General features: G+C 42.2%; 1 protein-coding gene across 14 annotated transcripts in view; it reads right to left on the minus strand.

The window, feature by feature from the left end:
- Positions 1 to 25,447, minus strand: part of HECW1 (HECT, C2 and WW domain containing E3 ubiquitin protein ligase 1) — a 266,693-nt gene that overhangs the window by 134,775 nt on the left and 106,471 nt on the right. For all 14 annotated transcript variants that reach the window (XM_040548239.1, XM_040548244.1, XM_040548245.1 and 11 more), the window contains one exon: positions 3,928 to 4,022. In XM_040548239.1, the coding sequence (XP_040404173.1) occupies positions 3,928 to 4,022 (95 nt within the window). The remainder of the gene's footprint in view (positions 1 to 3,927; positions 4,023 to 25,447) is intronic.

The following is a 25,447-nucleotide window of genomic DNA, read 5'->3' on the forward strand; positions in this document are numbered from 1 at the left end:
GCAGGTTTCCTTTTAACTGCTAGTTAAATACTGTCTCAACAGCGCGTGAACAAGAATGGCAACCACTTACAGCCCCCAGCATGACTATTTCCAGCTTCTTTTCTCTTTTCAGTTGCAGCAAACCACAGCCGGACAGACAGTGAGGTTTTTTTGTTGTTGTTTTTAAATAGTTTTTGAATTGTGGTGTTAGGATTTGTCCAGTTATTGGTGTCTGCAGGTCTTTTTGGCAGGACAAGATACCCGCCGGGTATCCTGGCCAATACACCAGCTGCTGCCCCCATCGCAGGAGGTGCCACGTGCCTGGAAGCTCAGACAAAATCTGCTTGGGTGGCTGCAGATGCAGGTGAGTCTGTGCTAGCAGGGAAAACACTGTCCCTGGAAGGTCACCTGTCCCCAAATGCTGCTTCTTGAAGGACATCTGCTCCTGCTATTTTTCCCAAGCTGTGCCAGACGAAAAGGTCTGTTTCTGTCAAATAAACAAAGCCTCATTCCCTCTGTCCCTCTAGTGACAGCCTAAGTTTCAGGGTGAATTTGTGATGCCATTACCACATTGGTACAAATTCCACTCTTTCAAGGCAATGAACTTTCAACAAAACCTTCAGCCCCTACACCCACAACAGGATCTGTATTGAGATTTTCTCCCAGTACAGCTAGGGACAAAATGCTAAGGTCCCACAGATGCCTCTAAAACTCCCACTGATTGCAATAGCGGGTAAGTTTCCAAGCACAGGATTCCCTCCGCGAGCTGAAAAGATGTGTAAGAACCTGCTCCGGGATCTGAAGAAGGTTCCTCCCGAGCAGAGCCTCTGCTCACACCAGCTGGGGACCAGAGCTTTCACTGGCACTGAGAAATGCCATGCCTGGGACCCTGGGGCACTGCTCTGAATCACTGGAGCAAGGAAAACAATGGAGGGATTTGATGCATCCAGTTTGACCATGGAAGGCCCAGGGTGTCAAGTCTCACTAGGGTAAGAAGCCTCAGGGACCTCAGACAAGCATGGCACGACTGTCACAGCCCGTAACTGATCACACAGAGGAATAGGGCAAATAAAACAATCTATCACTTTCCTGCTCAGCCGTGCTAGGATTATCAATTCAGGAGACAGGAAAAAGAGATGGGGCTGCCCACCCAGTATACTCGACTGGATTGACTGCAAAGGAATGGGGAGGGACCCAGCAACAGGAATAAGGTAAGCTGTGCATTTACTCTCTGGCTGGTGATGAATGAGCATAGCAAGGTGCAAACCAGAATAGCTGCTGCTTCTTTTGGGCAAGAACTTTCTGATCATCGCCCTAAGCCATTATTTGGAAAAAAAAAAAAAAAGTTTTAAAATAGATATGGCGGATTATTTTGGAATTTGTTTAACATTTTTCCTCTCTCTCCTTCCACACAATTGAAAAATACAAGGGTCTGGAATTCACTGGTAGTGAAATCAAACTCAAAGGTGAGTGCCTACATCTTACACTTCTAAGGATAACGTTTGCACTTTGCATGGCTGGTATCTCTGCAACAGTGGCAGCCAGTGCAGAGGCACTCAAGAGCCCAGGAAAAGGCTAGGGCTCAGCAAATCCCTTGTTATCCCCTTCCTCTTCCGTGCAGTCACAATAACACCATTTTCCAGTGGTGCAGTATGCTGTGAAACATTCAAATACTTCAGCAATAAAATAGGTTGCAAATGTATCGCAGAGATAAGGAAAGCCATCTGATGGTTTTTCAGCTAGGACTGGAGTCTGAAGGATCACACTTAACTTGAAAGCCTTCACATATGCAAGAACCATCCCATTAGTTTTCTCTACGCTCATACAGGGGTTTTCTAATCTTTTTTTTTTTTCCCTTGCACTCATACAGCAGGGTCACCCAGGTTAATATTGCGTCATCTTTGTTGCTATTCCTTTGTTCTTGTTTTCACTGCTTAGTATTTGCCTTACAATGCACCAAATATTTATGTCATGCTGCAAACAATGAACAGAAAACAACAGAGAAACCAATGATGCATCTACAACACTGCTGGCCTCTCCGGTCTGTGAAGGCAACTGGCAAAAACAGACTAGTCTGCAACCCATAACAACAAGAAAAATTAGAGGATGTGAAGAGAATGCTATTGCCAAGGACAATGGTTTGACCCTCACATGGAAAATGTATGTGATACTACTTTTTATTGTATTTTATTTTTCAATCATGTACAGTATGCTCAGCTGAAGATCATAACGTGTTTCTTTTTCTCATCTGACCTCTATGAAGACTTTGAGTACTAGACAATGACTTTCGTTTAAACACAAGCCCTCTTCAGCTGAAAGGGAATGGCTACTTACGCCAATTTATTTTCCATATATGTGTAAAGGCTTCAACTGAAGAAGTTGGAGAGATTACATATTTGCTTATCACAAAGAGCAGCTCCTCTGACATTCTTCTATTAACTTAAAACATACTGCCAATAGTTAATAATGAAACACTAACCCTTCCACGCTAGACCTGACAAATTTACTTAGTTGGGTCAAACTCAGGTCTGAGACACAGATGTGATTCATGAAAAAAAATATTCTGATCTCGCAGCCTACTGGTATTTACTGCCTTGGTTGACCGATTGGCTTACCTTTCAGAGAAGACTGGGACTAAATCAATGGCACAGATGGGCCCCCCTCAAACAGATGACAATTAGGAAATGAATGGCAAGTCCTGGGTCAACAAGACACTACATGCTACAGACTACAAAGTATTTTTCAACGTCCCACAAAATGAAGATATCCGAGAGGACCCCATAATGTTCCACTGAAGACAGCTGAAAGGAATACTCCAGGCTCCCAAAATAGTGTATGGACTTGCCCTGAGCATATGAGAAAGGTGTACTGAGACAAAAACACCTTTTATTCTTAGCAGACACATCAGTCTCTACCCAGCATCCATCTTCCAGCTGTAGTGTATATCACAAGAAGGTAAAGGGAAACCACCAAAAGTCTGTACATGCATCAAGGGTGAAAAAAGTTAATTCTTCCTGACCCTGGTGCAATCACATATATTCACCACACTTGGGACCATCCCAAAAAATGTGATTCAGTGATGTCCACTAAAACCTATGTACACCCACACATAAGACAGACCTTTCCTGAACTCAGTTTCCAAAGTAAACACCTGAACCCATCCATCTCTAATGTTGGTTGAACTAAAACTCCTTAGTTCTACCAGTTCTCTGCCAAGATGAGCCTAGTGAAAGTCCTTCAGCAAGACCAGGCAATCTCTGGAGTTCAGCACGTCTCTATGTGGGCTTCTAAAAATTTTTTCACTCTTAGAGTGACTAAATTTTCCCCAAACGGGCAAAGTACATAGCTTCATACAGCCATTTGAGCCACGGAGCTTTGCTAAGATCTGGCAGATCAAAATTGCTCTCAGTGAAGCCTCAGTCTGTCAAAAATGATCTTCAGTACTTTGATGGATCAGGGCCTGAATGCCCACTTCTTATTACTGATGCTAGTCTGTCAGAGCCTAGCTATTTGTGGAACTCAGAGATACCACCATGAAAATGTTCACATCTTGATTTTGAAAAATGCACCTAAGAAAATCTTACTCCTTTTCTGCATGTTTGTTGTACTTACAATCCAAGGTTCCCCAGTCCTTTAGAGGTATTAAGCAAATCTCACAACACCCAGCAGACAAAAGATAACAGAACGGAATACAGCTAGGACATGGGACTGGCCCCAAATCACAGAAGTTATCTGTGACAGATTGAGAGCTGACTCTAAATTCTTTTGGCTTATAGATCCACATCTTAACTGAGAGAATACCCATTCCTCTGCTCCACAGCACGCTTAAGAGCAAATATTCTGTTCAGCTTTCATATATTAGTACACAAAGCAGGCAAGGAAAGCAAGGCGTAGCACAGTGACAGTAGGGAAGATAAACTGAAAAAATAAAAAGCCAGCATAACTTACGGGAGCTGCGTTGTTTTTCACTGTGACACTCGGAGTTGTGGCTCGTAGTGCCCCGCTCACACCATGATAGTATTTGAAGCAGATCTTTGTTTCAGCTGAAAGAGGGAATTATTTCAGATTAGAAGAACTGCCAGGGAGAAGCGGCACAATTGGTTGCAGCAGGCAGACATAATGAGCTTCACTCAAAAGGCTGGCACGTAGTTGAATTGTGAGTAGTTTGTCTCTGGTTTGTTGGTTGGCACAACAGGATGTCTCCTGCCTCTGATCTTCTGCTTTGCCAGAGTGAAATTTAGAGTTCAATTCCTGTGACTTAACACAGTTTAAACCGAGTACCCGTTACGATAGGCAGACCTTAGAAAACAAAATCAGCATCCTTTAGCTACTCTAAGAAGAAGAATAGTAGGGAAAAAAAAAATCACTATTCAGATACAACAAGCAATAACATGCAGAGAAAGTGAGAAACTTAGGACAACGTGCCTGCATAATTGTATAATTGCTCACTGATAGGTTTCATTGACTCAATTTGCTCTGGCCTTGGCCAGAGGAAGGACATAGATCTACACCGATTAACTTCTCTGACAGTTACTACATTAAAGCATTTTTCAAAACAGTGTAGTACCATGAGACCTCATCTTGGAGTATTTCCACTGACTTCCAGAGATTTGAGTTATTTGAGGAACTCAAGCAAGACCGTGATTTTGGACTTGCAGCACTACTTTTGCCACATACAATGATATTCAGACAAATAAATTAAGGGAAACCCATTTCAATAACTGTATCAAGGCACAGAAGTGAAAAATGAGTGAATCTCATTTCCAGGTTGCTTCTTGGTATTCCCACCCCGACTAGGCATTGGGGACTCCCAGTCCATCGACAACAACCACAGAGCCAGCACAGTTCATTTGCCACCATATTCTCCAGCCCCACAGCACGCCCTTCGTTGGATGACCAGATGCGAATTTCTGCTCTTACAGTGAAAAATACACACATTTCCCACTATAGACAGACATGAAGGTGCATCGTTTTTACTTCACAGCACTCCACAAGAAGTGGAACAGCCTCCAGAGTCCTTCAACATCTCCACAAAGGCTATGTGGCCCATCCTGGGGTTTAATTCACAGCTATGCCCCAAATGAATTTCTGCAAATTCAAAAGAACCACTTCAGGTGGCCACGTGTGTAGCTGCACCCAGGGGAGCAACAGCTTTAACCAAACAATTGCAGTTTTGAGGGTTGAAGAGCACATAGCACCATCCTTGACTCCTGACTGCAGAGCTCAAGCGAAGTTGTCTGCAAAGCTGAGCCAAGCGACCCCTTCGATGCACCTGAGAGCAGCACTTGTTTCCTTTTGGAAGCAAAAAAGCTAGGTGAGCTTGAGGAACTGAAAAACTGCAAGACCAGATTGAATTTTCATTTTCTCTACAGGACTTTTAACAGCTCAGCAGTTAAAGCATTTATCCACTGAGCGGACAGTAAAAGTTGATGATAATACAATAGCTAAAACACACAGTTCTCACCAGTTATTCAAATCTTAGTTTTCCTCTTGTATTGGGTTTATGTGACAAGGTTTCAGTAGTTGAGGGAGCTGCAGGGGTGGCCTCTGTGAGAAGAGCCAGCTCCAGACGGCTCCAAAAGGGACCCAGCACTGGCCAAGGTTGAGCCAGTGAGCGACGCTGGCAGCACTTCTGTAATAACATATTTAAGATAGGCTCAGAAATGCTGCGCAACAGCAGCTGGGAGAGTTGAGTAAGAAAATGTGAGGGAAGCAGCCCTGCAGCCCCTGAGGTCATTGCAGCAGGAGGGCAGGAGGTGCTCCAGGCACGCAGCAGCAGTTCCCCTGCGGCCTGTGGAGAGGCCCCTGGTGGAGCAGGCTGTCCCCCTGCAGCCCATGGGTCCCACATGGAGCAGATCTCCACGCTGCAGCCCATGGAGGAGCCCCCGGTGGAGCAGGTGGATGTGGCCTGGAGGAGGCTGCGGCCCATGGAGAGCCCCCGCAGGAGCAGACCCCGGGCCGGGGCTGCAGCCCGTGGAGAGGAGCCCACGCAGGAGCAGGGGGTCTGGGGGAAGCTGCCGCCCATGGGGGACCCGTGCTGGAGCAGTTTGCTCCTGGGGGGTGGACCCCGTGGTACGGAGCCATGTGGGAGCAGGTCTTGAAGAGCGGCTGCCTGTGGGCAGCCCCCGCAGGATCAGTTCGGGAAGGATGGCATCCTGTGGGAGGGACCCCACGTGGGGCAGAAAGCGACCGTGAGGGAGCGGCGGAGATGAAGCATCAGGGACTGAACACAGCCCCCAGTCCCTGTTCCCCTGTGAAGCTTCTGGGGAGGAGGTGGAAGAGGGTGGAATGGTGGGGAAGGTGTTTCTAGTTTCTCATTGCTCTAGTCTGCTTGTGATAGGTAATAAATTATATTAATCTCCCTTCACTGAATCCATTTTGCCCATGATGGTAATTGGTGAGCAATCTCTCTGTCCTTGAGGTCCTTTTCATTACATTTTCTCCCTCTCTTCCTTTCATGAGGGGGAGTGAGAGAGCAGGTGGAGCAGGTGTGGTGGGGTTTAGCTGCCCACCAGGGTGAAACCAACACACCTCTCCCCTGGAGATCTTTAGCTACAGCTTGCGTGGAACAGTGAGGTAGACTATAGAGAAGCCTTTTTTTTTTTTTTTTTTTTTTTTAATATATACTGTTAACTTACGTGGTTAATAAAGTATAGCTTCTGGTAGTAGACTGTGTGACAATGTTCAGACCTCACAGGAAGAAATCTCACCGTAGGTTGACAAGTAGGAAATCGGTTACCATGTATGTTGGGGCACTATGGTTTAAACTATCTACTTAATTAAGCTAAAAGTACTACAGTGAGAACAGAAGAAGAAAAGAATATATCCTTCCGTAGGTATTCCGGCTATTAGTATTACTTTCAAGGACAAAGGATTACTAAGATAATTGAATATATATTTGTAAAGAACCACATGGGTACTGACGATTCCTTTCTTAGTTTCACAGAATTACTAATTATAGTTTAATTTTCAATCAACTTGTTCAAATACAGATGCAAACTAGAAAGAAGGCAACCTAGAGAGATGCGAGTGTCATGTCCAATTCAAAATGGTGTCAGAGGAAGAGCTATTCATCAGGAAAAATTTGAGGTCGTGATTAACAAGTGAGTCAAGGGTTTCATTCAGAGAAAGGTCTGATGGCAGAAGATCTTATGGGGACCATCTCAGCTGGAGAAATTACTCTGGAAACATCAAGGGAACAATGTTTTCCTTTTTCTTTTCTCTACATTTTCCCAGATCTATTTCAGATTGACAATATTAAGAAAATGGCTATTCTCACTGCATTCCAATATATCCTTTTTTGGCCTCTAGATAAAATTTTTACAAGTAAAGCTTGCAAAATTACCAATGGCATCTTTGTGTGCAAAAATGTCACCTAAACCTTAGATTTTATTTGTTCGTTTGTTTTTTTTTTGGCTGGGAGCCATTTTTTCCAAATAACATAGTCGGTGTCTTGTTTTCCACTTCAGTGTCATCCTAACATTTTAATCATTCTGAAGATTGTTCTTGTATCTCTGAATCACCTCTGAAAGAGACATTTGCAAAACAAATGCAAGCGCAGACATTCGCTGGCTTTGTACCTCTGCAGATGAACAGAAGGCATCTGAAATATAGGCCAGGCAGTGATATAAATTAACCTGAATATTATCCAGCTGGCATTAGCACGTAACATGCAAGCATAAGGGCTGTTTACATTATAGTCTTGTAGACTAGCTTGTTCTGGAATAAAGACAACCATTTAAGTCTGTCCTGCTGCCCTAGCTACAGTGCATGATGACCAGGTCAGCAGTAGGTGTTGTCCAGTTAATCCCACTATAAATAAAGATGTGCCATTGTTATTTTCATCTCAGTAATTATGAACAGTAGTTCATTGGATCAGGTAATGAAGTTATGATATTAAAGTCATGAAGTAATGAAGTTAAATTCTCCTTTCAATTAGTATAAATGGCATTTAGATTAGCAAATCTTCCGAGAGATGAGATATCTAAAGATGCTCAGAAATACCTGTGCCCATGACAATTACCAGACTACTTGGTAATTTTCATTGATCAAGAACAAAACATTAACATATTTCCCTTACATTAGCCTTGGTACCTCCATTACACCATGGCTGTTTTACAGCCTTCCACTGCACTGATAAAAATAAACCAGTCCCAAGTCATATGCTCAGATTCACTGGTGTAACCATCATGGGTGCAGAAAACACAGCTGCCCCAAGTCAAGGCCTCCAAGGCAGAGTAACAAGCCAGACAGCAGGAGAAGCGATTCCATTTCCCTCCTTGTACTGCAGCCCACAGGCACCAACTTCCCTGTAGGTGGGGTGTTCCTGAGGACATGAGGAGGAGCAGGGACATAGCCCAGACACCACAGAAATCACTCCTCATTCAAAGCAAAACTTTGAGCAAGTCTGAGTTGTGCCAGAGGACTCCTCTGCCATGGAGATTCACCCCTCTCACAGTAAAAACTATCCAGTCCATGGAAAATAAATTCTCTACCAAAGGCCTGAGACACCTTGGTTACCATTTCAGTTTTGTGAATTAACTGCAAAATTAATTACCAGCTGAATACTCCTCCTGGCAATATTCTATACTGCTTCCAAAATCACTGAACAATTGGAAACACTGCACTCATTATTACACTGAAGTGAGTGGAGGTAAAATGTAGTAGGGTCTACTAATGAATTGCAGCTAGAGGTAGTGAAGGTTGAAAACCTCTGGTGGGTGTCCCAGCCCTTCTCCCCACCCCACCTCGATCATCTACCCATTCTTGTCATCCTGGGTCATCTTGTGCCAGTGTTATCATTCCTGTTGGTTCACTTGATACCATTTCCCTTTGAAGTACTTCCATGCCTAACTTGCCTTCCTTCATTCCTCTGGAATTGGCTAAATTGCCCTAACTCTCCTCCTCCTCAAAAGTTCGCCTGCTCTTATAATCCTCTGCTCCTCACTAAGGTTAGTCTGGTCTCAGAGGCTTAGCTTTCACTAAATGATTAATTTAGTCTCTCAGATATAACGAGAAGCAATGTAATGCCAGGGTTAAGCAGTTTCCCTTGTTATACTAAAAAATAAAACCACCCACAACTTCCTAGTGGATATTTCAAGGAAAAACTGAATTATATTCTCTGGGGAGGCAAGATGCATCACAGCATGCTTTACCAGTTGGTGTTTGATCAGAGTGTGTGATACCCGAGGCACTTCCACAATCTGGTTCTAACTTACACCTGTGGCACTTTTGCTCAAATAAATAGCTAAGGTGACTAGGCATTAGCTAAGCATTTCTAAGCACATCTTTCAGGGAAGCAACGTCAATCTTCAAAACTGAGTCATTTGCGATCAGTTCCATCTATTACTAAAAGAGCTGTTTTTGCTCTTTTGGGCAAGCCTCATGCATAAAAAATGAGAGGTGTCAAAAGCGAGTAATGAAAAGGTAGCTGTCTACGGTACGTGGGTGGGAACTGAGCGAACCAAATCAGAGAGGGAAGCAATTAAGTTATGAGTCATAAAGTTTTCCTTCAAGAAGACCCAGCAGTAAAGTAAATAAATGTATGATACTGTGCTATAATCAGATCGCTATGGGACCGTCTGAAATTACAGTAGCCAAGGCGGTCTCTGAAGCAGAGCCAGTAGGTGCGTCAGGGAGTCTCTGCAGGGGAGAACTGGGATTAAATGCAACGGGGATGCTGGGGGTGGCATATGAAAAAAAAAAAAAAAAAAAAAAAAAAAACAGGAGAAGGAATTACAGTGGGGAGTCAAAACAGCGATTAAAGGCAGTTTATATGATGCGGTGCAGTGATGGAATCGAGTAGGCATGGGCACCGATGTGGAAGCTGAGGGAGAAGCAGGACTAAGAGTAGAGGAAAATCACTGAGCAGGACAGGACAGGAAAGAAGGGGGAGAAGACTAGGACTGTCTACATGAGAACACAGGGAGAAGAAAGCAGGCAAAAAACAGCATGACAAGGAAAGGCAAAGGGGGAGAGAGTCAAATCTGAGAAAGGATGAGAAAAAAGTGCCTTCTCACCGAGAGCATTCCTTCATTCACAACGTATGAGCTGCATTAGCAGCTGCCTGGGAAGCCCAGGACACGAGTGCCTGTCCTTTACACCTGCAGCATCAATACACGGTACTGGTTATCTCTGTCATGTATGCCTACTACTGCTCCATGCAAACAATCTGCTTGGGAGACTTATTTCCATGGCTGCTCTTATTCCTTTTGCTGTACCCGAAAAACTGCCTGTTCCAGGAATTACCTGTCTGGTATGCAACAGTGATACTCCAGCCTTCAGGCTGGTCTGCTTCTATTTCCTTAAGCTGTAAACTACATCTGCTCATAGTAGGCATTCAATAACACAACTGCCTATGGTTTTATGTAAGGCTCCTCAATTTTTAGACAGCCAACAGTTTAAAACCCAACAAGGCGTAAGCAGATGTGTCTGTTTAATCCCAGTTGCAGAATTTCTTCCAATTTTCTCATGACTTTTTCCCTGTCCTGCTCTAAAATGCACATGTGCACAAACACATGTGAACACAGACTCTCAAAAGACCTTTTTTGAGAAATGGTAAGATACCAGATTTTAAAATCTCTACTTGCAGATTACTATAATACTTCCAGGCAAGAAAGAAAAAAGCATCTGGAGGTAGAAGTAAGATTGACCAGTAGGTACTGATAATTTCAGGTAAAAATGTTTGCAAGGAAACTAGAGTATATCAAAAACAAGCAGCATAAAACCCAAAAAACTTATCACTAAGATCACATTTGAGACAAAAAATCCAAGCTTGTCAAGATACAGAAATGCGGAGTTTGAACATTCAAATAACCCTAAATCTGCAACAATACATGATGTATTTGAGTAGTTGCAGTTAGCTGATGTTTTAAGAACATATTATCTAATCTTAATTTTATCTCCAGAGTTTTTCTTCTTGGTTTTGACATAAGCAGCTATTGCTTTACAAGGGTTGCATGCTCAGGGCTAGAGTTACCTCCTTTATAACAGGAAAGCTGATTGCCATTTATTATATCATTGATTCTTTGTTCTGTTGTTATTTGTGATCTGTGGATACTCCCTATTATTGACTTTCATTTATATTTCCTCTGCTTGATAATCCTATTTAGCAGCTGCCTGCCTCCAATAACCACAGAAGTAGTACAGTAAATCAGTACGCTAATATCTAATGGGTAACAATAGATTGCTCGCAGTCAGTGGGCCAGTCTCCTCTGTCCTAGCTGCATTTGTTTGAGCCTCCAGTGTTGCATGTTCATTGATTTTGGGTCTAGCCATGTACAATCTAGCTCTATTACTAGGCAGTTGACATGAAGTGATATGCATCTACTTACAACTGCACTGTGATTAGTTGTTGATATTCAGTAATTTTTCAGGTGGAGACTCCTAAGCACAAGAAAGACAAAGCCACACATTTTTGCTACCTGCCTCTCATTTTGACTTAGGAGCGTAAAGGTACCAGGAGTTTCTATCACGGGAGAAATACAACAACATGGTTCTGTGAAGAACACATAAACCTAATTTCAGCAGGTTTTTGCATATGTACTTCCCTCATAAAAATTGCCGTACTGGCAAGATTTGTTACTAAGGAATGCTACTGGCTGGACTGGATGTGTGTTTATCTATTCATTTCTAGCACTTGTATACATTTCTTTGTATAAGCAGGACATCTAGCATTGCTGACTACTAAAGTTTCTTGACATTTTCCATTATAAACCCTGTATTCAGTTGCCTATACATTTTCAAAGCTACATACATTTGGAATGAAACTTTGCATGCCAGGTGTCTGCCTCAGATCTACAGATACGCACACCATGAAAATTTCATGCAGAAATGTGTAGCTGTGAGAGTAAAGGAACAACTTTTTTATTTTTTTTTAACCTGTTAAAGATTTCTGATGACCTTTCTTTTCATCCTCCATGCTAATCTGGAGCAATAGTCACCATACTAAGCATTTATCTTTTGCTGTTCATGTAAAAGTACGTTAAAGATCAGCTTTAAAGATAAGTCTCTCCAAAAAATTCAGTTTGATATGCTCATTTGAGACATTTTTGATTTTACCATCTAAATGCCCAGGAAATCCTACCTGTTTTGAGCATGTTCCAGACTGGCGCTAAGACAGATGTTTTCTGCAATGCAGATCTAAGCTCTTTCTAGCTGTGCCACGTCTGGGTGTACCTTCTGCAAGTAGGAAGAGTGTCTCTCTGGGTATCTCCCTGCTGTGCCAAGTAGTGTGGAAGAAGAAATCACAAATCCAGAGTTGCCCTTACTGAAAGAAGAGGTAGAGGCATCTGGGGGCATTAAGAGCATGGGCTGGGGAAGAGGAAACTAGGATAAAAACAGATAGGAAGGCAAAGAAAATAAAAATGTGATGTGTGGAGATCATAGGCAGGATCATAGGCAGGTGGAGCAGGAGCTTGGGAGAGCAGGTAGCAGAGCCCTGTCTCAGTCTTGCCAAGAGACATGGGCACTGCCAGCTGCCTTCATGGTGGGAACACAACGCGCACACTGGGGGACTTGCATTCAAGCTCACAATTAGGCAAGCACGGGGAACGGGCAACGGGATTTACTGTCAGTCTGCTGGCTCAAATGCTGTCTGGATGGGCAGAGGTTAGAATGCATTAATATTTTACAGCCAGCCAGTGGCCCCAGTTCATCACGAACACGTGCCTCCACCAGAGTGCCCACTGAGCCTGGCTTTTAGATCAACAACTGAAGTCAAGGCAGGGCAGAACAAGGCAAAGCTTCCACAGCTCCCCACCACAGGAAAGGCCAGTGGAAGAATGGTACCACCCAGCCGGCAGCTAAAGATGTAAAGATGCTAAACGTCTTTACTAAATAGGTGTTTTAGCCTTTATCTAGCTAGGAAAAGAACCTGTAGCTCGCACAGAGGCATATACAGAGACTGTTACTCACTTCACAAGTTTTACTGTATAACACAGGTAATGGTATTGAAATTTGCTTTGCTCAGACAGCTCACATCCGTGAAGATAATCATTTCCTCCTAAAATTATCTTCAGAAACGTGAGATGGGGAGAAAAATAAAAGAAAAAAAAAGGACTCAGCCTTACCATTCCTGGCACTGAGTCATCTCTGTCATCTCCCATCCCATCAAAACCAACAAACTATTTGCTCTGTATTTATAAAGACAGCAGGATCCAGCCCAGAACAGGCAAGAATTTTATGCATTCACTTACAGTTAAGCCCAGCAGTGCTATCTATCTGCTCTGTCTTTTATGGACTGGTGTAAGGAAAGGACTGATAGGCACCAACCTGAGCGAGTGAGAGCTGGGGGCGGGCTGTAACAACTTACCTGTCTTCCATCAGGGGATAGAAAAGAGGTTTCAGAGAGACATTTGCAAAAAAAACAAATTGTAAGGGCTGCACTAAAACTGAGACTTTAACGAAATCCTGGAGCCTACAGGCATGTAATGTGTTCATGTAAATCAGCTTAACAGTGAGTTGTTCACCATCACTATTAGCAAGTGAGCAATGTATTTGAGAAAAACTTGCAAAGCATTTTTACCTGTGTGGTAGCTGAGGCCATAGTAACTGGGAACCATATCTAAAGTCTTATGTTAAAGTACTCATGCACGTTGCATGACAAACAACATTGCAGGTGAAATCAAATACATATCTATGTATGACAGAGATGACATAAAATAACATCTGAAATGCAATAGTTATATCAGATTAAGTTTTAAAATAAGATTTCTCTTTTAAAACTCCTTGTCACCTTGGTTACAATTAACTCTTGATGGTTCTTTAGCAAAATTGATTCGTGTAGAAAGTATTTCTACATCTACACAATTCTATTTTTTACAGTTTGGCACATTATGCTCAAATAACCTTTCTACTATTTCTCCTGTCTGAGTGATTCAATTTTTCCTCAACCACTCAATTGGATTAATATGAGGGTTCTAAACTTATACAGCAACAAGCTTTCAAAAATGTCATGTAAAGGCATGCAACACTAGCTCTCTGAAGAAAAAAAGAAGCAGTAACTTTTAGACCAATCCTTCCACGTACACATGCAGAAAGCCATGTTTCACTACATTAGAAAAGAAGTGTCCCCTCAGCTACATTAGAGTCACTGACAATGTTCCTGAAGAGAACCTGAATTATAGAAATGGTAGATGAGAGCCCAATTAGGCACTAATATATATATTAATATATTATATAAATGGATAGAAAAAAATAAACCAACAGAAACATGGACACCACTGAACTTTGCAGAGGTACTGTAAAGGTGATTCAGGGACAAAAAAGAAAGGTATAAACTCAGAACTATAAGTCAGATGAAAGATCCATGAAAGGGGAAGAACATGCAGAGCTGGGGACCCCTCTCCTTTCCCTAGTGCTATTTACAGCCACCGAGTTGTCCCAGAAGAAGCAAGTTCCTCTTGACTGTCCCTGTCACAATGATGCCTCTCAGGCTTCCAGGTGTTATGTCTGCCTCAAGTTAATTGTCTCCTGGAGCAGAAGCCTGTGAACCATCAACTCCTTGCTTTTATCAGGGCAACAGTACTTTAAGGCCTTAATTAAATGACTGCATTATGCCTTCAGGCACAGCCATGAGCAAGAGATAATTTATGAATTGCAGAAGTAGCCTTAGGAAGCCAAGTGCCTCAAACACAGCCCTCTACATCACAACAACTTTTTATTCCCCTTGATCTCAAGGCTTGGGTGGACCAGGAATTGCTGCCAATTTATAAAAGCAGAAAATTGCATCATCCTTATGATCAACGATTAGTATTTAGGGAGGTGTAATCCCCAACTTTACCCCATGCCTGATTTGTGAAGGGAGAGGACAGCATGAGAAGGGCCACCTCGCAACTCCAAACCCAGCTAAATTAGGGAGGATTCATATTTTTATTTACATTAGAGGTTGTTTAACACACTTGTGACAACACTTCTTGAGCTATCTTTGATTACATCTGATAAGCATAACTGAATTTCATGTTAGAAACAGAGTAACATTCCCTTGAGTCAGCCTGTCCCCCTCACAACAAAATGAGAGCATTACCGAGCAAGTATCTTTTGCACTTGGATGTAAAAGCAAAGCCTTCAGAAGTGTAGCGCTGTTACTCACAGCATAGTAAGAGCTGCTTGTCTTATTTTAATATCAGAACTTCAGATGAATTCAGAATCAGTATGCACACATTCCTTGCACATCTAAAGATATTTTTAGCATAATATTTCCACGAAAATGAAGCAAGAAATGGTCAGTTTGAGAAGACAGCTGAATGAAAAATCAAAATGCTTGCAGAAGAAGCTTCTCAGTGGTCAAATGCTATCATTTATCCACTACGCTAAGCATGTTACTGTTTGTTGCTGCTACTTCTAATCATCACATTTAAGAGCTCACATTGAGCGATTAAGAGAATTACATATCGTGTTATCATACAACAAAGACTGTTCACTGCTGTCACAGTATGAATGCCCTAATACAAGCAGAAGAAAACAGCAAAATGCTACTTGAGATTGAAGTAAGAGCTCACCATTGTTCTAGTAGCTCCAAACTCATTACTGGCCCCATGCACAAAGAAGAACAAGAAGAGATGTTGAGGTACTCTCTTAGACAACTAGTAATACATTACACTTACCAAGAATGTGATTGCAAGTGTTACAATTCACATTTGTGGCTTTCCTGGCTCTACCACAAAGCAGAACTATTTTCAAAGAACTTGGAAGAGAATTATTTGCAAAATCTGGAAGACCAAAATGAAGGTCAGAAATCCAGGCACTGGAATTAAAGGCAAGGAAAATGTTACAAGGGAGCAACCCGATGAATGGCCAGCTCCTCTCCTTTTGCCTCAGGATTATTTGGTTTTATTTGCAAGGCACCTAACAGTATAAGGTGGAAACACGGACAGTTGCACCTGGATTTGGCACTGCAACTCTGCTGAGCACAAGAGGCGGTTTTAGCACGATAATGGTGCTGCAGATATTGAGATCTTCAGCACACTGGATCCTGGACTCCTCTAGCCACCTTGCAAACATTTTATTCCTTTCCACATAACTTTTTTTTTTTTTTTTTTTTTACTTCTTTCCAAACTGAACAGCAGCAAACAATATCTAATTCTATCACTAAACACTTGTTACATTATTAAATACAAGTATGAGGTAAATAGCCTTGCAATGTAATTACCAAATGACGAAGCTCCCCATAGTTGTTATTCTGAAAAATCAGCACTGTTTGAGGTCTTTTCTCAGTACACTAAAGACTTACCTGTGAAGGTCCTTAAGCATTAATTAAACAGAGCAAAACACACTTCTGTGTCTTCACAACAGAGAGCTGTTCTCTTGTTTAGACATCCAGAGCTCTTATAATTAATTGGGTTTGCCCACTCAGAACCGTGAGCCTTGAATAAAAGCTGCATGTCAGCTACACTACTGAGGTAGAGCTTTTCTCTCTCCTCTTCCTTAGTCTTACAAATGCTTTGTTTTAGAGCAGCAGGACCTATCTTCCTCCCATTTGCTGAGAAATTACAGGCAGAGAAAGTGTGTTCAAACCCTTTGGTGCTCACAGAGACTCATGAGCCACACCACTGGCTGGTGAAACCCCATCAGTGTGATGCCTTTGTAAATGCAGTGTGGCATCTGGATACGATGGATAAAGGCTTAGCCTTATTAGCCTTTTAAAACAATGCTGCCCAAATTCCTCTCCCATGTACCGCTGCTAAGCTCAACAGGGATGGGAGCTTGTCATATGAATGCTCAGGTAGGCTTACTTCTTCCAGTGAGGACTGGTCAAAGAAAAATAACCCCGAAGCCCAGGGGGCACAAAGAAGATCCCAGTTGTCTACTTGGCACACAGCCCCTTTTGTAGGTCCTTTCTTTCTCTGAACTGTACAGTCCCCACAGATCAGAGGATCTCAGATGCTGATAGCATACAAAACATCTCGAAGAGAAAAGCCCTTGGCATTCTAGCTTCACACATGTCAATCATCCTCTTTATCATGGTTTCTGTTTCAATACCAGCTCACATATTGTCTGAATGTGGCCTGAACACTGCCAGTCTTGAAATCACTTCCTTAGCGCTGCTCAGGTCTCTATTTGACAGGGAATCACAGAATCACAGAATCGTCTAGGTTGGAAGAGACCTCCAAGATCACCCAGTCCAACCTCTGACCTAACACTAACAAGTCCTCCACTAAACCATGTCACTAAGCTCAACATCTAAACGTCTCTTAAAGACCTCCAGGGATGGTGACTCAACCACTTCCCTGGGCAGCCCATTCCAATGCCTAACAACCCTTTCAGTAAAGAAGTTCTTCCTCATATCCAACCTAAACCTCCCCTGGTGCAACTTTATCCCATTCCCCCTCGTCCTGCCACCAGGCACGTGGGAGAATAGACCAACCCCCGCCTCGCTACAGCCTCCTTTAAGGTACCTGTAGAGAGCGATAAGGTCGCCCCTGAGCCTCCTCTTCTCCAGGCTGAACAATCCCAGCTCCCTCAGCCGCTCCTCGTAAGCCTTGTTCTCCAGACCCCTCACCAGCTTCGTTGCCCTTCTCTGGACTCTCTCGAGCACCTCCATGTCCTTCTTGTAGCGAGGGGCCCAAAACTGAACACAGTACTCGAGGTGCGGCCTCACCAGAGCCGAGTACAGGGGGACAATCACTTCCCTAGTTCTGCTGGCCACGCTGCTTCTTATAGGGAAGGGAAGGCAGCACGTCCAATTCCTTTTCTAGGAACTGTGACTGTACTCTAGGTACATTTGCCTGCCATTAACAATGCCAATATGTGCTTACTATTGTAGATTGGATACAGACCATGCACAGTATAAGGCCATGCATAAGCAGTGATCTTGGCCCTCCAGGACTCAGCATGTGAAACTCCTTCTCAGGCAAGCAATTCACAGGCAGTTCTGCCTACAGAGATTATGTCAAATTGTGTCATCTTCTTTTGATGGTAGCTGGATTCACAATCATATGGGATGCTGGAACATAATACTAAGATTCTCTGCTATCTTTACAAGGATGAGGACAGACCCATCAAACACTACTGCTCTTGTGAAGCTTGCCCATAAAGTAATCGTCTACGGGAAGCACACTTTGACTTCTGTGATTCACATTAAAATTCTGATTGCAGAAGTAGAAAGCATGTAACTTGCTGCATTTGGTTGAGCCACACAACAGCGATGGATTTCTTCTGGCTTGCGATGGCCCTGTATGTGTCTGCTCACCCATTCAGAAAACTCTTATTCACAAGGGCAGTTTGATTAGCCACCGCTGCTACAGTGCCTATTGTTAATTTCCCTGAGAATTTATAAGACAAAGCATAACTATCAAGAAAGATCAAAAAGCTGCTAAGAAAAACACAATATACCTGTTATTACTTCTCACCTTAGAGCTCCCTCTGCAATTTCCTATTGTGACAACTATATTTTTTTTTCTTTTTTAAACTATTAACTTCTGTTCACCATTTATTTGCAATGCAGTAATTAGGGAAGAAAATTGCAGTAATTACCAAATGAAACACGACTCTTTAAAACCCAGCAATTTCAAAGTATCTTACTTGAAACCAGTAAGAAGAAGGGGGCTGCAAATGGATTAGATTAAGTTGAGAGGCAAGATAAAATATCCTGACCATAAAAAAGACCAGTAAACCTAATGATGAGAGCATTGGATGAGAGCAAGGAGCTTTCAGGTGCAATAAATAACTGTAACTGTGGGAAAAAAATTACTATGAACCAGATACTGCATTTGTGCAGGTGAAACTTATCTTGTAACATATGCTGGAGTAGCAAGGAATGGAAATACTACATTTAAACACACAAGGGGACAGAGAATTGTAGGCAGCCTGGATGAGGTGCTGTGGATATTAGAAAGGTTTATTCCCTAGCAAAATATATCAAAATGTACACTGGGGGAATGTAAAAATAAATAAATAAACAAATTCTTTACTGTTAGTTCCTGTTGATTAAAAAAAAATACTATACAGACACCAGTATATCAGTCACCTGAAGATGCCCACCAGGTGACTGTTGCATTTTCTCTGGCTTTTTGAACCTTAATGCTCGGACCCGCAGTGCAAGTCACAGATGGGTGCTTCATTGGCCGCAGCTGACATTTGCAAGCCTTCAGAGCTGCTGTCCTGACAACAGGAACTCCCAGCTTGCTCAAGCCTATCCAAGCTGAAATTGCTGCAGTCACACAAGCAGGTGACAGACAGGAAACATTGTTTTATTTTTTTTACAGTAAAGGCTCAGGTCTGAAACCCCAGCATGCTCAACTCCCATGGAGTTTGCTGCACTGTGGAAAGGAAACCCTAATGCAAATCCTCAATAGCCTGAGCAAGATCTAACAGATGTTATATGACAACACACAGTGGGATAACTATACAGTCCAGACTGCAGATAACCCAGGCTATTTTTAAAACACTTTTTTAGAAACAAGCTTGCAGAGAACCTAAACAAAAACCCAAAAGCAGAGACAAAGGGCATCTGAAAAAGGAAGAATTAGCAGAGAGGATGATTCTGGAGTAGATTTGCTTTGAATCAACTGCACATTTGTAACATCTGTTATTGCTAGTTTTTAGTTAAGTGTATATTGTGTATGTTTCCCCCCGAGAATTTGACAGTTATATACAAGAAAATATGGCACTTAATCCTAATCTTGACACTTGCATTCATACCTCCTATGGCCCCAAGAAAGTGATTCTAAACCTTTGCTAGTCTATATGCAACAATATTAAAACAGGAAAACGCTGTAGCACTTCCTTGCAGCGTGGCATATGGATGTCTCCTTACTGAGCCTGGAGTGAGGCAGGAGACCTCAGGAGTCCTGCAGAACTTGCATCGCTGCTTTGCTATCTCTAGCACAAACAAACCAAGCATTAGGTGCGTAGGATGAGAAGCTCTGATGTCAGGAAACCTAGGTTCTCTTTGAACCTCTGCCACTGACTTGCTATACAAGTAGTTTCACTCTTTCCTGACTTAATTTACTCCTCCATAAGATGATGCTTCCTCCAATCCAAAGAAGAGAAAGATGTGAGTGTTGCAAGTCCTTTCATAAACTGGTTTTCATAATCATGGGGTTGTTCTTTGGCCACAGGAGAGAAGAGTTCTCTTCTGTAAAACAGCGCTCAAGAAGACATTCAGTACAGACCGTAGCAAAGCTTATTAGCACCGGACAACATAGTAGCTCAGTAGCAGTTAAATTCCCAGCAGGTACGTACTGAGGCTGGTGAATCTGCCCCTATAGAGGTAAGGCACTACAGGCATGCTTCTGTACTGACCTGAAGGGATTGGACTGAGCACGTCATCACAGGATTTAGCTCTACTTATAACTTAAGCTGCAATCAGCTGGGTTACACTGAAATTGAAAAGTACATTATGAATTTCTTTCAAAGCATTTGTTCAGATGTGCCCTACACCTATTTTCTCCTAAATCACAGCTAGCTTTGTACTTCAGAAATTCCCAGGCTGTAACCCTATCACTCCCTGCATTGGGAATCCCACTGAGAGAGCACAGCATTCAGTCCAGCAGCCACAAAGGAGTGAGCCTGAAAGTTACTGGTCTAACTGGCTGGCTGGAGGTGCCGATGGCCTGGCACACTCGTGGAGAGTGCTGGGAGGAAAAGGGCTATCTCTGCGGGAGGACAGCTCTTTTAGCATGCAGTCATTTAAAATTAATGCAATTATAACAATAACAGGCACAAATACATAACGTACTGCAGATTCATTAACAGAACGGTTCCTTTAGACCTCCTGGTGGGGTTTCACCAGTCTCAGGGGAAGTGTTCCCTGCTTTTAGAAGCTGCACGTAGCCTCTTGGAACCAATTCCATTTGCTGAGATGCTCAATCACGTGCCCGTGCCACCGCCCATCCAATCATCACAACTCTGTAGCTTGAATATTTTAAAATACAACTCACACTTCCCAAGTCATACAAATGAATTTGCAGGTAACACGTTTCAGTTCACTCACCAGGTCAAAAAGAATCTATAAAAAATACAGTAAGTTTTTTTGTGTTTGTTTGTTTGTTTTTTTAAGTAATTTTTCTTATTAACCACCACCATTAAACATGTCTTTTTTTAGCAGTGTTGAAAGCAGAAAGAGAAAGGGCATTGAAGAGAGCCAGGAATAAAGTTCTGAGACCACAGGAGAGGAACAAGCTGTCCTACTGACTTGAACTTTTCAATTCTAAAAGGAGAGAGAACGATTCCAGGATGAGTTTGCAACAGATTGGTTTGCACGCTTTTTTCCTGTATTACTTCCGGGAATTTTAGTCTGAAAATCAAACACTTGAACTCTCAGCTGCTGTGAGCAGACATCACCTCCAACTAATGGATCTGTATTTGTTCACACATGACATACGTAGCCTACTGTGTTTCAAAAATAGGTCCTTTACTTGCACATGTATATTCCAGACCCCAAGTCTCAAATAGGCTCTGAGGATACACAGATTTACCTGTTAGCAAAAGGCCAGCAGAAGATGTGCATTTTAGCAGTGTCAAGCTGGTGTGTCAGAGAAAGCGTACGTACATGGTTTGCTCATACAATGCTGCTGCAGACATCCAACTGCTGGCTGCCACACTAAAACTACAGAATAGGTAAACGTATTTCCAATATTGTTGCTTTATAGTTTTGCTCGTTCATTTTTCAACCTTCTTGTTACCTTGTAGAACATACCTACCATGAAGAGGGCTGGCAGATACCACTTGAGTCAGCTGCCAGTGTACAGGAATCTTTGTCAGCCTTGACAAGCTGCAGCTTACAAAATGCAAGTGTTTTGAAGGACTAAATTTTTGGTCCGTGGGAAGGAAAAAAAAAAAAACTGCTTTTTTTTTTCTTTAACTTATCCTTTTAAACATATTCTAGCATCTGAACTATATGACTCTTGCATACCATCTGCTAAAAGCCTGATTCATCTCGTTAAAGCCAACAGAAAACTTCTGACTGATTTCAGTGGCTGAAGACCACACCTACCTCCTCTTATTTTCCTTCCAAAAGAAATAGTCCCCTAAGCTGTAATCTGTTCCTTTCACATCCCCACGTCACTCAGTCCTGCTGCCCTTCTCTAAAATGTTTCTAAAGCTCCTGTGCTATTTCTGTTTGAAAATATCTAGGTAAAGAAAAAAATCCACTAAATGCACTACCAACTGGGTTTATACTCCACAGCACATAATATGCATAGGTCAGCTAAATCGTTTGTGTATGTCATAGAGATATTATTTAGCATTTCATTGCATCTTAAATGCAACAAATTTATAAAATTTGCAAAAAGAAATAGATCTGCTAAAGCAAACCCTGACTCTATTTTCCAAACTGCACAAAACCTAAATGGGCTAGTTCAAAAGCAGGAATTTTATCTTTGCACATATTATATACATTTAAAAGGTTTCTACTGAGTCATTTTCTAACAAAAAAAGCACAATATGAGATTTTTTAATCTATCATAGAAGCTCAGCAGACTTTGTAGAGAAGCAGTAATTACAGAGGTGCCTGGTAGCAGTGCTACTGTTAAGGCTGTGTCAGAAGGTTCATTATTAACCCAGTTTTCAGGGTTTCACAGCTCAGTTACAAAGCACCTGCGCACTGGCTTTAAACCACCATAGAAAATTTTGTCCAAGAAACAATTTATTTGGTTATTTTTCCTTGTTGTAAAAGTGCAAAGAGAAAAAGGGAATTATATCAAATTTTCATGCTTATCAGTGAATATATACCAGGGGCAGAGTTAATAATATAAAAACTGCAAATTCTGACACTTTGGGGTGAGGTCCTTATCCTGTTTAAATTAACAGCTAGCTCTCTTGACTGCAGTAGGGAAGGAATTTCAGTCCCTAAATAGTGGAGCACTTCAGATCCTGCTGTCCAGAGAGCTGCTCTGCAAGGACAAGTGCCTTCTCCCATTTAATTTATGCCCTTCTTAAGCCTGTTCCAATTGCAACATGATGTAAGTTTGTTCAAACCCCACTGAAAGATACAGACATCAATCATTACGCTATGCGCTGTCACACTTCTCCCTATTTTGAGCCTAGCGAGGTGTTTTGATACAACTAAAGATTGGCTGCTTTGAAAGAGATGTTCCAGAGGACAACTGGAAGCCCCTTCCAGAGGCTGCTCACAGCCCTCAAAAGACACACTTCACTCTGTAATCAACACTAGCTTAATCTTCATGCCCTTGCCAGACACAACTACCACTGACAGCATAGTAAAATATGTACAGTGCAGAACATGAGTTGGAAGGGCTCTGCTCTGATATTGACTGAGTAAAAGGAAGATTTTACAAACAGTGAGACTTTCTATCAATCTTTTGTAAGAAGGCTGAAAATTGGCCTAAGTTTCCCAAATAAAGCTTTATAGTAAGCTTTTATTTTGTATTGACTCTGCCTGTGAATCCTTTGCCTTTGTAAGGTAGAGATCACGGCAAACCTGGTTGATCTGCTTGACTGCCACCTCCTCTTTGGTCAAGGAAATCAACACAGCTGTGACTCAGCTTTCTTTTGGCAAGTTTGATTTGCTTTCCCTCAAAAGTTAGAGTGAAATTCAAACAGAAAAAAAGTAGTTTGAGCCCACATGAAGATTCCCTCTGCTCTAGAACGTGATCAGCAAAAACACTTTTTGGCTTTCAGTTGAGTGCAAGCCCACACCTGAGCCCCACACACCTGAAGTCTCTAGGTGATGTGAGCCTATTCAGCCCCAAACATTTGCTTACATCAGCTAGCCTGGTAACAGGCAGAGGATTTTAGAAATTGCACCTGAAGATAATCTAAACTAGCCGGATTGCTGCAGGTGATAACAAGAAATCAAATGGTCCCTCCAAAAAGGATGTGGTGGTAAAAGACTGCTTCTAGCAGAGAGGCAGTGCAGACAACAGAGGGATAGCAATGCCTTAAATAGCACTGGTGATTCTGCTGTGGTCGTCCCTGAACAGAGCCTGAATCCAGAATTGTGCTAATTACAGAGTATCACATATTTATATAGGTAAATCAAGAAATCCTAGGCAAACTAAGAGAAAGAAAAAGTCCCATCTCTCTACATGACCATGAAATGCCACGATAAAAAGAAAAAAAGTAATCAGTGTTTTGTAAGTGAACAGGGCTGGCCCATTTCACCTTGGGCAAACACCTTTATCAACAGGAACAGGAAAATGCACCTTTTAGAGCTCTCTAGGTTAACGTAGAGGTTAAGAGGTAAGAAATCAATTTTAGCTACTATACAGGAGCAACTATGGAAAATTCCTTGCTGCAAAACAAAATCTTAACAATGCGTTTGTATTCTGTTCTGAGGAAATATTCTTTCATCCTTAAATCTTTGTAGCAATTAAACGGACAGGACAATCTAACGCATTGTAGGCATATTACGTTTTGGTGTGGTAACTGCTGTTCAAATGCTGCCTGACAATCCAAGGGGGTCATCACGCATCAGCTTGTGTTGGTTCCAGCTATCTCTGGAGTAATTCAGGTTACGAAGTGATGTCACTCCCAGGAAGTGCTGTTCAGTATCTTGGACAAACAGCAAGTTAGCAGGGAGACAAACTGAGACTCTGACATCTCTACAAGGCCCTGATGCATCCTGATGTGTTCCCACCTGTAGACTTATTCTATGGGAACAGAGAAGGAGAAGCAGAAACACAGTCATATAATGTAAACCTGTGAGGCCTGTGCTGGACAACTGCAGCATTAAGATACTTTTCTGCATGCAGATTGAATTTTGAAGCCAGAGGCAGGAGAAAGAGATGCACGTGAGACCTTCACTTCACAAAAGCAACTTCTCCAACTGTTCTGCCTGCTGAGTTTAGGCGGACCCTCAGGAAACGAGAGCCCTTACCATGAGCTGCCTGGGAAAACTCCCCAGTGTTCATCTACCACAAAAAGATTATACTTTTACACAGAGTGTTTTTTCTCTTTGTGTTTGCACTTTCCACATTTTCTACTTCTGCCATTCAGAAGTCTCTTTTTGGGGGAACATTGCTGGCAAGTTACAATATCCACAGCTTAAACTCTGAAACGTGTGTCCCCCATCTTATTTCTATCCCCAGCTTCACCTCATGCTTGTAACACAGCAGCACTTTGCTTCATAACCCAAATCTATTTTGTTTCTCATGATGCAAATAAATGACTTATTTTTAAACTCTATACGTGATATCATGTGTTTTATTTATAATTATTATTTCCCCTGGTATTTTTTAAAGTTATTTCTCATTATTTTTTCTTTTTCAAAAGGATGGCAATGATTATTGAACTTGTAAAGCGCCCCAGCCGTGCAAAAAGAACAAGTCAATAAAACTTAGAGACCTTCCTTGAATTTATTCAAAACTTCACTGGGATATGGTCTTGAGCAGCCTGCTCTAACTGGACTTGCTTTGAGCAGAGAGTTGAACCCCCAGAGCTGCCTTCCTCCCAAGGTTATCCTATGATTGCATTCACAACTTTCTTAAAGAAGTCAGTAAAAGGAATCAAGATAATCAGTACATGCAATCTGATCACATAAAGCTGCCTTAAAACGTTCCCTGAG

This window comes from Cygnus olor, chromosome 2 (assembly GCF_009769625.2).
Source record: "Cygnus olor isolate bCygOlo1 chromosome 2, bCygOlo1.pri.v2, whole genome shotgun sequence".
In the NCBI taxonomy this organism is placed as follows: domain Eukaryota; kingdom Metazoa; phylum Chordata; class Aves; order Anseriformes; family Anatidae; genus Cygnus; species Cygnus olor.